This window comes from Aedes albopictus, chromosome 1 (assembly GCF_035046485.1).
Source record: "Aedes albopictus strain Foshan chromosome 1, AalbF5, whole genome shotgun sequence".
Lineage (NCBI taxonomy): Eukaryota > Metazoa > Arthropoda > Insecta > Diptera > Culicidae > Aedes > Aedes albopictus.
The window spans coordinates 247843270-247855789 of record NC_085136.1 but is presented as its reverse complement, the minus strand read 5'-3'; the positions used below and the strand labels follow the sequence as shown (position 1 = coordinate 247855789).

Sequence of the window (12520 nt, the reverse complement as noted above, 5' to 3'; positions counted from 1 at the left end):
GTCACGTCTATAATCGACTCCGCACTGTTTCGACTAAAGGTACTTTTGGTACCGACATTAGCCAGATCGACATCTAATATGGCCAATGTCTCTATCAGGATCTGACCCCGCTGGTTCGTGAAGCGGCTTCCTCATTCCACGGCCCAGGCATTAAAGTCACCCGCTATTACCACCGGCCTTCGCCCTGTGAGCATGGTCGCCACAGCGGAGCCGGATAACACTTACAGAAGAAGACCCCGTATACTTTGATTAGCGATCTAGATAAAAACATGACGTACCTAACCTCAGAATCTGTTACTGGAATCAGAATTCGATCTACCTGGATAGCGGAATAAACCGTACTGCGAAGCTGTTTTTTAACATCCTCGAAAATTACTGCATCAAATCAGGTTCCAGCCAGTGAAGAGCAGTGCAGCGATCCAGTCTGTCAACAACTGCAAGGTATACAATCTACCGGACCATGCCGACCACCAGGGTGAGATGACGTCACGTTTTCGATTCCCACATCTTGTACCAATGTTTAGGGAACTCAAATGCATTGTTAATGTGGGAATCCAATTGATGTTGACTGCAAACAATCCTATTGGGTGGGAATAGGGATGTCATATACGTGATGCCGACGATATGGTTGCATGCGATATTTGTGGAACTTGGTTCCACTACACTTGTGCGGGAGTTCAAGCCTCTATCTGCAACAAGCCATGGCATTGTGGATATTGCTCCAGCCGGGACGACGGCACTAACAGCTCAGCGATTTCGGTCAGCTCCGGAAGCTCGAATGCCCGTTTGCGGTTGAGGCAACTAAAAGAATCTAAGGCGTTGGACGATCGCCTCCTACTGCAGTAAGCTGAGCGAGCGAGCTTTTCTAGCCGAGAAGCATCAGCTGGAGGCTGAAATTCAGTCGGAAAGGGAGCTTAGAGGTAGCATTTCTAGTTTTAGAAGCCGACACAGTGCAAGGAGCCGCCACAGCTACAGAAGCGAGGTAAGAACGTGGATCAACCAATCGGTAGATACTCCAGCGAAGACGGTGGATCATCAACCACACAGATCGAAAAGATAGTGTAAATTTCTGTGACACATAATGCACATGATTGGAGCGTGGGATTTCACAGAAGTTTATATGACATATCATGTAAAGGTCATAAAATATCATGTAAACTTCCATTATATGTCATGTAATTCAGCATGACTCTGAGTATCTTCATGACATATAACACAAATTAACATGACTAAAATGAAGTTTACATGACGTCACACACAATACGCGACGCGACACAAGACAACACTTATCGTTCTTACAATCGTCAAGAAAAGATTTAAAAAATTACCTTTTGTCGACCGGTTTCGGGCGAGATCTAGCCCATCTTCAGGACAATGTCCGACTGACTGCGGTATGTTCGTACGTTGTTCGTATACGTCCAAAAGAAGAGAAATTTACTCTATCGTCAAGTCTGCTAGGTCGAAGAGACACGATGCGATGGGAGGGTCATCCTCATTCATCAATTGCTTTTTCGACCCTGTGATGAACATGGACTCCCATGCATTCAAATGCGAAGATTTGTTGACACATTTGAGCAGTTTCGCTTCTTCCCAGTTGATGTTGTGATTACTGCTCGCTGTATGAACTGCCACGCTGGATTCGTTTTGTTTGTTTGTGTCAACGGCATTCTTATGTTCCCTGATTCTGGTTTTGAATTTCCGGCGTGTCTGACCTATGTAGACAGCTGGACAGTCCCTGCACGGAATTTCATAAATTCCTGACTGCTCATCCGGGGGAACCTTATCCTTCAGATTACATAGTAGTTCACGTAACGTGTTGGCGCTTTTGTGCACTACTTGCAATCCATGTCGTTGAAGCTTCGATTTTATTGGGTTGGTTACTTTAGGGTAGAACGGTAGGCTAATCCTTTTTGTTTGTCCTGCTATTGGCTCCAGCGTTGTTATGTTCTGACGGTGTTTTTTGCGTTTGTGTTTTTGTAGAATTTTGTCTACGAAAGTTCTATTGTATCCATTGACCTCGGCTGCAGCGTAAATTCGATTTTGTTCATCCTTGAATTCTACGCTATCCAACGGTACATTGTAGAGCCGGTGAGCCATAGAATGGAAGGCGGCTTGCTTTTGGGCACCAAAGTGGTTGGAATCGGATGTTATGTACCGATCTGTGCTAGTTGGTTTGCGATAAATCCCAAATTTCAGAGAGTTATCCTCGTTTCTGCTAATCATCAGATCCAAGAATGGCAACTTCCCGTCTACTTCCTTCTCAACCGTGAATTTGATCGTTTCATGTTGTGAATTTAGCATGCTAAGTGTCTGGTCTACGTACCGTTCCTTCACCGGGGCGAAAACATCGTCTACGTAGCGCCACCACACTCGAGGAAAAAGCTTCTGTTTTTGGGCTTCATTTTCTAGATCGCTCATAAACAAATCGGCCAGAAGTGGAGAGAGCTTACTACCCATGCTCAGGCCAAAGGTCTGTTTGTAGTATTTTCCCCGGAAGTTGAAAAAATTTTGGTTCATACAGACCTTGGCAACAGAGAGATAAGCCTCGATGTGGTTTAGCGGCACTCGGCACCGTTCCAAGTGTCGGCGCAGGCTTTGCAGAGCTTCAGTGGCTGGTACGCTCGGAAATAGAGCGGCGACATCGAACGATACCAGAATTTCACCTCGTCGCAATTTGAACCCCTCTAGCTGCTCAACCAAATCCACCGAGTTTTTAACACCTTTTCCATGCTTCACAGGGTATTTTCTCATTTCTTCCACTAGCCACGCTGCCATTTTTTCGGTAGGGGTACGGATGTTGGACGAGATCGGGCGCATACCTACCGGATTCTTATGAATCTTTGGTAGGCAATACAGGGATGCCACCGTCGGGTTTGGAACATGGAACTTTCTTTCCAACCTGTCTTCGCCCATCAAGTTAGCTACCTTCTTCCGGACATGATTCACTTCCTCAACCATTCTGTTAAGAGGATCTTTCGGCTTTCCGTTTTTGAAAGTAAACTCTTCATACGGACCGGCACTGATCATGTCGCGAACGCGCGAGTCGTAATCTTCTTTATCCATAATCACTACCGCGTTCCCCTTATCGGCACGAGAGTATATCACATCACGAGATTTCAACAGACGGATTGTGCACCACGTATCGAAGTTGGCGCGATTTTTGTTCTCCTTTTTGCTCGCCGCTCTCACTATGCATTCCTTAACACTGTGACGGGTGGCTGCTTTATACGCGTGATTCTCGAACTGAATGGCACTTTCGATATTGCTCACGATATCGGCAAGGGGGGCACACCGGGGGGAGATAGCAAAATTTAACCCTTTGTTGAGCAAATCTAGCTCTGCTTTCGTAAATTGGATGGAAGAGAGGTTCACTACGAAATTGTCTATCGTTCGCGGTGCACTTTTCGTTTTCATGGGTGCCTGTGTGTTTTCGAGAGATCGTAGCTTTTGGCGGTGTCGTAACTTCGTATCGCGCACTCGTTTTTCTAGATTGTGGGTAACACTCCACAACGCCGCTTGCCAGCATTCTTTCTTCTCTTCATCACATCTTCGCGGGATACACTCGGTTACAGTATGAAATTCCACTTTTTGCAGCAATTGCAAATGGAGTGGATATAACTGCTCTTCGACTTCGGACAATTTCTTATGTTTCCACCTAATTTCTTCAACTAACCAGATCTTCTTGGCACTATTGGTAGCTCTTTTACTTGCTTCACTGTTGGTGGATGGCTTCATATGGATGAAGTTCGGTATCAGACCCTTTCTTTTACAGCGGGTGAGGAACTGGATGTGTAATTGCAACATTCTCTTCTTCGCAATCAATCGGCCATAAAGGCGAAAGCACTCTGAGGTTGTAGCCTGCATTTCACAATTTACTTTACAGTTGCACTAACGTAAGAACTACACGACACACACAATACGCGACGCGACACAAGACAACACTTATCGTTCTTACAATCGTCAAGAAAAGATTTAAAAAATTACCTTTTGAAATTTGGGATTTATCGCAAACCAACTAGCACAGATCGGTACATAACATCCGATTCCAACCACTTTGGTGCCCAAAAGCAAGCCGCCTTCCATTCTATGGCTCACCGGCTCTACAATGTACCGTTGGATAGCGTAGAATTCAAGGATGAACAAAATCGAATTTACGCTGCAGCCGAGGTCAATGGATACAATAGAACTTTCGTAGACAAAATTCTACAAAAACACAAACGCAAAAAACACCGTCAGAACATAACAACGCTGGAGCCAATAGCAGGACAAACAAAAAGGATTAGCCTACCGTTCTACCCTAAAGTAACCAACCCAATAAAATCGAAGCTTCAACGACATGGATTGCAAGTAGTGCACAAAAGCGCCAACACGTTACGTGAACTACTATGTAATCTGAAGGATAAGGTTCCCCCGGATGAGCAGTCAGGAATTTATGAAATTCCGTGCAGGGACTGTCCAGCTGTCTACATAGGTCAGACACGCCGGAAATTCAAAACCAGAATCAGGGAACATAAGAATGCCGTTGACACAAACAAACAAAACGAATCCAGCGTGGCAGTTCATACAGCGAGCAGTAATCACAACATCAACTGGGAAGAAGCGAAACTGCTCAAATGTGTCAACAAATCTTCGCATTTGAATGCATGGGAGTCCATGTTCATCACAGGGTCGAAAAAGCAATTGATGAATGAGGATGACCCTCCCATCGCATCGTGTCTCTTCGACCTAGCAGACTTGACGATAGAGTAAATTTCTCTTCTTTTGGACGTATACGAACAACGTACGAACATACCGCAGTCAGTCGGACATTGTCCTGAAGATGGGCTAGATCTCTCCCGAAACCGGTCGACAAAAGGTAATTTTTTAAATCTTTTCTTGACGATTGTAAGAACGATAAGTGTTGTCTTGTGTCGCGTCGCGTATTGTGTGTGTCGTGTAGTTCTTACGTTAGTGCAACTGTAAAGTAAATTGTGTTTACATGACGTGTAAATCTCATTACGCAGGAGCGTCAACATCGACACCTATTGTTCCCACCGGGAACGTAGTTCTGGAGGTACCAGAACAACAAGCGGTATCAGCTCAGCCGCATCCATCTCTAGATCATGTTCCATTTGTGCACCCCAACGTTGGCCAGGTCGCATCGACCCTCCCACCAAGTAATTTGCCGTGAGTCATCGCACCCGTCGTGTCAGAAGCTAACAGCGAACCACCGAGGATAACGACAAACTGCACAACTATCCATCCTTCTGAGCAGTCGTCTTCAGTACCGCTTCGCAACATCGTCCATCAAGAACAGCAGTAACAACACCCGCTGTATCAACCTAACCGGCAGCTTCCACCGACCGTACCGTCAGGTCCGAAGCAGCCAGTGCTACCGGGCTCGAATCCTTTGGGAAGCCACGTTTCTGCCTGTGTGCGCAGTGGAGTTCAAGCTCGTACAGAAGGAACAGATGCTCAGCTACCTAGGATGCAGCACCAAATCCATCAGCAGTTCCAGCCGTGTGGTCAACAAACTGGTCAGCCTTTTCCTCCAACAGTGAACCAAAATGCCTCTTCGTTTCCCATTCGGACGAGAACCAAATAAGTAAGACAGAGATAGGTGGGTTCGTTGAGGACAAACGTCTTGAAATCCTGCTTCAACAGTGCATCAGAACTACAGATGCACAAATCTCAAGAAGCAAGCCTCAAACAACAGTGCATTGTTATTCTGTTCTTGCTCACTTGTAAAAAGCTTAAAATAAGAAGCTCAGTTGCGCTGGTTTTCTTTACGAAGAGATTTGTGCCCTCGAAATTAAAAAAAAAGGACAATTACACCGTCTTCGAACTTGCGGCCTCTACAGACTGAACATTACTTACATTTGACAACGGACAACACATATAACATCCAGTGGCCCAGTGGAGAATTTTTCGTTTTGACGAAAAGTTTTCCCCGACTGGAGCGGGAATCGAACCCACACTCCGAGGCTTGCGAGACACCTAAACGGCTGACGCCGCTAACCGCTCGGCCACGAAGCCCAAATCGTGAGTAGGTGCCAAAGTCGGCCATTGTGGCGGCCATTTTGGGATTCTAACAAGCATAGGCGCCAACTTAGGGTGGGCAAGCATGGTTTTGCCCCCCCAATATTTGGCGATTTTTCGATTTTCCCATACAAAAAATCAGAAAAACCAGGCTTTGCCCCCCCAATAATTTGACTAAGTTGGCGCGTCTGCTAACAAGTCTGTCCTTAACGGGCACACCGTGGAGAAGAAGAGAAGTGCGAACCCGAAAAAGGAATATCAACCAAAATCCAAATCGTATGTCCCTAAACCGTGGCCTGCGTGTAACAAAAGTGACCCTAAGCTCCGTACCTGCGATAAATTCATTGGCTTCGGTATGGAGGAAAGGAAACGTCTCGTCGATCAGCTTGAACTATGCCAACGTTGCCTGGGAAGTCACGGAAAGTGGCCGTGCAGATCGAAGCAAATCTGTGAAACTAACGGATGTAAGGAACCTCATCATAGACTGCTCCATCCTGCGAATACCAAACCAAACAACGCTTAGACCCATCAGGAATTATCTCAGCTCACTGTTCTCGCCAAACTGGCGTGTTATTCAAGATGATTCCTGTCACCCTATCCAGCAATGGCAGTCCGTCTCAACCTTCGCATTCCTGGACGATGGATCGAATGTCCATCTATGCATCCAGTGGACAGGGAGCGTTACCGGAAGGAACCGTCATCTAGGCAAGTCAAGTTGCGCATTTCCGGTGTCAACGGTGGACCAGATTACACCATATCAGGGGTCCAAACAATACCTCACCAGGCTAGATCTTCTAACCCTACTGCTCAAGGTCATCTGTGGATTCCGTCAACGACAGTACGTTGCAGTTGGCGATGTCCGCCAAATGTTTCACCAACTGCTGATCAAGGAAAGCGATCACCAAGCCCAAAGATTCTTATTGGGACGCAAGGATGACATGTTCGAATTTGAAACCCAGTTCCGTGAAGATCTTCATCCGTTATTATCAGGGAATGAAATTATCAGCAAATTGAGACGAAAAACGGCGTTTTTCGAGCAACCGATTTTTTCTGTTTTTACTTTTCCTATGAGAAATGTTTATCGGTCGTTGCTGTTTGTCCCCGATCAAAGATAGCCGAAAACTGGAAATCGCTCTTTTCATTTTCGTTATCCAACTTTATCGCCTGCAAAGTTATCGCGATAATTATCAGAAGGCAAATACAAAAATTTGCCGCTAACGGGATTCGAACCTAGACCCTCCACAAAAATGTGTATGAGTGCGCACCACTCGACCACACAAGCTGCTCGAGAGAGGACAGAAATTTTATATATAAATGCTACAGCCGGTGACGACGGGACTACGGAAAGGCGAACAAAGAGCAGAAAGCAAACCAGTCAACTTTTCTTTGTTGATGATAATCGATTTTCGGCGCTGCGGAACGAGCGAAAACACATTCTCGGGAGAAACCCGGGTCTGAATTTATCGCACGTCTTTTTTCGCCGATAATGCGTGTGGGAGAGTTTTCTACTATCGCGATCGTGATCGATAATTTCACTCCCTGGTTATTATCCGGAAGCATCGTCCCCGCAAAAAGACAAGTTCTCCGGGTCGTAATGAGCCATTTTGACCCCATCGGGATGGTAGCTACGTATACAGGGCACGGAAAAATCATGACTCAAGATGTTTGGAGAACCGGTGTTAGTTAGGACGATCCTGTGACGTCAGATGTTTTTGAGAACTGGCAGCGATAGGTTCGATTGGATCCGCGTCTGAGACAAGTTCGTATTCCACGGTGTTATTTCCCAAATTACAACCCGGACAGGTACGATTCTCTCGAACTCCATATCTTCATTGATGCCAGCCTAATGGCATACTGTGCTGCAGCGTACTTAAGGATTACTGACGAAGGCTCACCACGCTGTACCCTATTATCCGCGAAGACGAAGGTTACACCTCTGTGTGAAGAATTAGCATTAAGTAAAAATTCACAAATACAAAGAAATTAAAAAAAAAAGATTACACCTCTAAAACCTCAATCAGTTCCACGAAACGAATTGTGCGCTGCGGTGATTGGAGTGAGACTTCTAAGGAGCATCCAGGAGAATCACTCCATACCAGTCCAGAAACGTTATACCTATGTCGACTGATTCAACGACAGTTCTCGCTTGGTTGAGGGCGGCTACTCGGAAGTTCCGGCAATTCGTTGCTTTTCGGGTTGCTGAGGTACAGTCTGAAACAAGTTTCGTTGAATGGCACTACGTCCCAACAAACCTCAATGTCGCCGACAAGGGTACCAAGTGGGGAAGCGGTCTCTGTTTTGACCCAGAAAGTCCGTGGTTCACGGGTCCAGCATTTCTTCATCGAGCGGAAAAGGAATGGCCACGTCAACCTGCCAAATACGCGGAACCTCAGGAAGAGATTCAAGCTGTTCAACACCACGCGGCAGTTTGCAAATCAACTGTCGACTTTGAGAAATACTCACGTTGGAAGGATCTTGTGAAAATCTGAGCTACTTGCATCACTACGTCCATCGTTGCCGAACTCCGAACCGAGAAATGACTGGAAGTAGAATTGCAGTTTTGGAACAGCGAGACTACGTAGAAGCAAAGGCAAGCTTATGGCGAGTTATACAAAGCGCAGAATATCCCGAAGTGATCTCCATCCTGTGCAAGAATGCTGAGATTCCCGGTTACTAACGCAAGCCACTGAAAAAGAACAGTTTATCAGAAAGCTGTCATCATTTCTTGACGATTAAGGTGTGTTGTGGATGCGTAGTAGGATCAACGAAGTTTCGCTGTATTACTCGGCAGAGTTCCAAAACCCGGTGGTAGTTCCTCGGGGTCATCACGTCAGTAACTGCTGATCCTTGAATACCATCAACGCTTCAGATACGCGAACGCCGATACTGTTGTCAACGAGCTGTGCCAACGGTATTACATACCCATGATTCGGTTTGAAGTGAAAGGTCATGAAGCAATGTATTTGGTGCAAAGTCTACCGAGCAAAACCAGCCGAAACGAGGGTGGCTAACCTACCACATCCTCGAGTAACACCTTTTGTTCGCCCGTTTACGTTTATTGGCTTGGATTATTTCGGACCGTTGATTGTGAATCGCCGGCGGTGCAATGAAAAACGGTGGATGGCACTATTTACATGTTTAACCGTACGAGCTGTACATGTTGAAGTAGTCCACACGTTGTAAACTGAGTCGTGTAGACTGGCGATTCATCGTTTCATATCCCGGAGAGGAGCACCGCAACAGATTTTTAGTGACAATGGTACCAATTTCCGGGGAGCTGCTCTCGAGATTGCCGATGAGATCAAATTTATTAATCGGGAACTGGCCAGTACGTTCACCAATGCTGAAATCGAGTGGGTGTTCAAGCCGGCCTCCGCTCCCCACATGGGTGCTCTGTGGGAGCGAAATGTACGCTTAATCATGGATGCGTTCAAATGTCTACACCACAAGCACATGACGAGGAGTTGATGACCTTTTTAACCGAATCAGAGATGATTGTTAACTCCCATCCTCTAACACTTGTGCCGTTGGAAGACTCAACAGAAGAAGCGATTTCTCCCTAAAACTTCCTGCTGATGAGTTTTAGTGGCGGGAAACACTTCGTCAAGAATACACATAGCCGAAGAAGTCAACTTGAGAGTAAATTGGAAATTTATGCAATAACTTCTAAACCAGTTTTGGAAGCGGTGGATTCAGGGCTATCTACCAACTATAGCGCGTCGGACCAAGTGGTTCAACGATGCCCGCCCGCTCCAGACCTCCGGTCGATCCGGACGATCCGGTCGTCATCGTAGACGAAGCAGTTCGTAACGGATGGCTACGAGGTCGTGTGGGACCATTCATAAACCACGTAGACTTTTTGGGGGGAGGGGGGGCTCTGACCGAAGTCTACGCTCCATACAAATTTCAAAATTTTTGTATGGACGAAAGTCTACGAGGGGGGAGGGGGGGGTCTGAGATGACCAAAATTTGGTCTACGTGGTTTATGAACAGCCCCTGTCGAAAAGGTCTACACATCGAGTGATGGTCAGGTCAGAAGGGTTGATGTCCAGACAGCTGCTGCAACAGTGTATCAGAGACTAGCAATCAAAGTAGCCTTATTGGATGTTCTGCATGATGGTAAGGCCCTAGGTAAGGCCGTTCAAAGGTAAGGCATTACGGGTCTGGGTGTTGCGGATTACAAGCGATAGGCCCTTTGGATCTGCGCCGCATTAACACATGTCTTTTCAATGTCAACGTCAACGATGACTTGTAGGTAGCATGCCGAAGTGATAACAGCCGACGATAACAAAAAGCGAATCGATATCACGTGAAGTTGTACTGCTAATGAAGAAGCCTAATCTTAATATTATTCGTTTCTATGCAATCTTATATTATAATAATTATTGAACAAAATTACACGAATTCTTAGTAGTTAGTTTCAGTAAGTTCAAGGTATGTGGAATGTTAATTGTGCACTTATTTAGCTACTTAATCTATGATCATGCAATACACAAACAACACTTGAACATGTATCTAATCATTCTTAAAATTGCAGTTTAAAACCTATAGTTATTGTCCAAAGTGTCCCTAAACGCTAAATTATAAACTAAATTAGTACGGGGTAGTGAGTACAGAGTAAATAGTCAATGAAATACAGCTAAATTGACAATTGTGTACATAGCTAGGTATTAAACTTCACAACTGCTTCATAAACCGATACAGGAAGGCTGATTGGATCAATCGGATAGTTTAGAAACTAATTTGTAAGTCGATTTCAGTTTATTGAATTGGATTGTTCTAAATTAAAGTTTTTTTCCAGTCGAGTTTACAGAAGCACCAAACTACGGAACAGTTTTTTGTTACAGCCGCCATCATTGGTTGAAGAAGTCTCTTCAGAGCCTATTTGAGATCCTAATTGATGTTCGATTTTGAGTATGCAGAGACAATGATGGAGTTAAGCTTCTGCGCAGCCATCTTCATGGCAGATCTCTGTTCTTATTGATGAACCACATTAACCACGCTCCATCTATTTTCTCTCTCGACATGCTAGTCAAGAAGGAAATGTGATTCCCTCCACTGGCACTTCATGCGCAGTTGCCTGCTACTATTTCCGATCTCCTTAAAAGAGTGATAGCTAGCCCACTTGTTGCGAAGGGATGAACCTAGCCACTACCGTTACCAACCGGTTTTTGATTATTTGTCTAATCAGCCTAAATTGAGCTTAGTTTTAAATTCCACGAGTTTTACGGGAAAAGAAGTTCGCCTCTCCAAAGTCCTGCATTAACGCGATAAGCGAGAAATTACTGTGAGGGGTACTCAGATGCTCAACATCCGTATACCTTCCACATTCGAGGTCTTACATATTTCTGGAAATAAGAAGGGAACAATTTTGAAGAATACCAAAGCATTCAGAAGTTTCATCTTTACTTTGGGTAGTAACTAAAGCACTCCTTGACAATCAGTTAACAAGATCCGGCTACATTAAGCCACCATTGTCACAATTCTTAAATTTCCTTGAACTAAAAAATACAACAGATTTGATGTTCAATATTTTTCTCATCCAATTAAACGCTTTTCATGTTGTCTCGAAAAAAAAATCGCTCATATCATAGACTTGATTGAACTGCAATTTGAATTATGTTCCATATAGTTCGCATACTGAGCTGTACCGAAACCAATTCGTTTCAGAACACTAGTCTCTCGGTTTCGCTCTGTCTGATCATTTCCAATGACGAGTCTTCAGCATGCAACCCTGGAAAGAATCAAGAAAGTAACTAAACATTGGCCGGATCGGACTCAGCCGCAGACGAGTAACATGTCTCCGACCAACTCAGCAGAACCATCAAGAATGCCGAAAATAATTACATACAATTTGTGGTTGGTTCTTGCTCCCCGCCCTACGCCAGGCCTTGTCTTTTATCGTGTCACGTTATTTGGTTCTGCTTCGCAACCCAACTGAACCGAAATTGCACTTTAAAACGCAATTGCATTGTAGACCGAAAACTATACAAGGAAAAAAGAAACCGAAGCGAAACGAACAACGCACTTGCGTTTTCTCTTTCTTTCGCTCGCAAACTCTAACCGAGTAGGCCCCATCCGAAAAAAGTACAGAACACAGAACTTCGGCTCAAAACTATAAATTCACACACCAGAACAGAACACACTCGCTCTCTCTGCTACCCAAAACAAGCAATGGAAATGAGAATGAATGGCATTAAAAAGAAGAATCAGAAATGAGCCAACTCGCGCCGCCACCGCTGCCGTCCATCCCTAACCTTACTCAACAAGAAAGAACTCGCAGAATGATTTTTTTTACGAAACGAAACACGAAAATTGATCAAGAACGAAGCAGTCGCCGGAACGCGACGACGCGCCTGCTGCAACTGGTTGGAAAGCGTTGTGATCGGGTGGCGGAGGACCCCAACGAAGGGGAAGGAAACCCGAACCAGACATCCGAAAAAATGGCTTGGCCTTGGTCATGCACACACTCCGATGACTGCATTCGGGTTGCGACGCGTCT

At 45.2% G+C, this 12520-nt stretch overlaps 1 protein-coding gene and 1 long non-coding RNA gene across 2 annotated transcripts; both read right to left on the bottom strand.

Annotated features, from left to right (window-relative positions):
- Nucleotides 1–677: 677 nt before the first annotated feature.
- Nucleotides 678–3804, bottom strand: LOC134291470 (uncharacterized). Its single transcript, XM_062859232.1, has 2 exons — nt 2017–3804; nt 678–890 (listed from the first exon to the last, which is right to left on the bottom strand). The coding sequence occupies exons 1-2, from the start codon at nt 3802–3804 to the stop codon at nt 678–680; spliced, it is 2001 nt and encodes a 666-aa protein (XP_062715216.1).
- A 7020-nt stretch (nt 3805–10824) lies between these two features.
- On the bottom strand, nt 10825–12160 carry LOC115256944 (uncharacterized). Its single transcript, XR_003892873.2, has 2 exons — nt 11870–12160; nt 10825–11752 (listed from the first exon to the last, which is right to left on the bottom strand). It is a non-coding gene; the product is annotated as an uncharacterized LOC115256944 (long non-coding RNA).
- Nucleotides 12161–12520: the final 360 nt, after the last annotated feature.

Bases quoted from the DNA above. Each gene is read 5' to 3' on its own strand.
- LOC134291470 (XM_062859232.1), bottom strand. From the start codon at position 3,804: ATGTTGCAATTACACATCCAGTTCCTCACCCGCTGTAAAAGAAAGGGT. The intron at 891-2,016 runs GTCAATGGATAC...ACTGAATTTCAG, and splicing joins GAATTTACGCTGCAGCCGAG to CCTCCAGCTGATGCTTCTCG.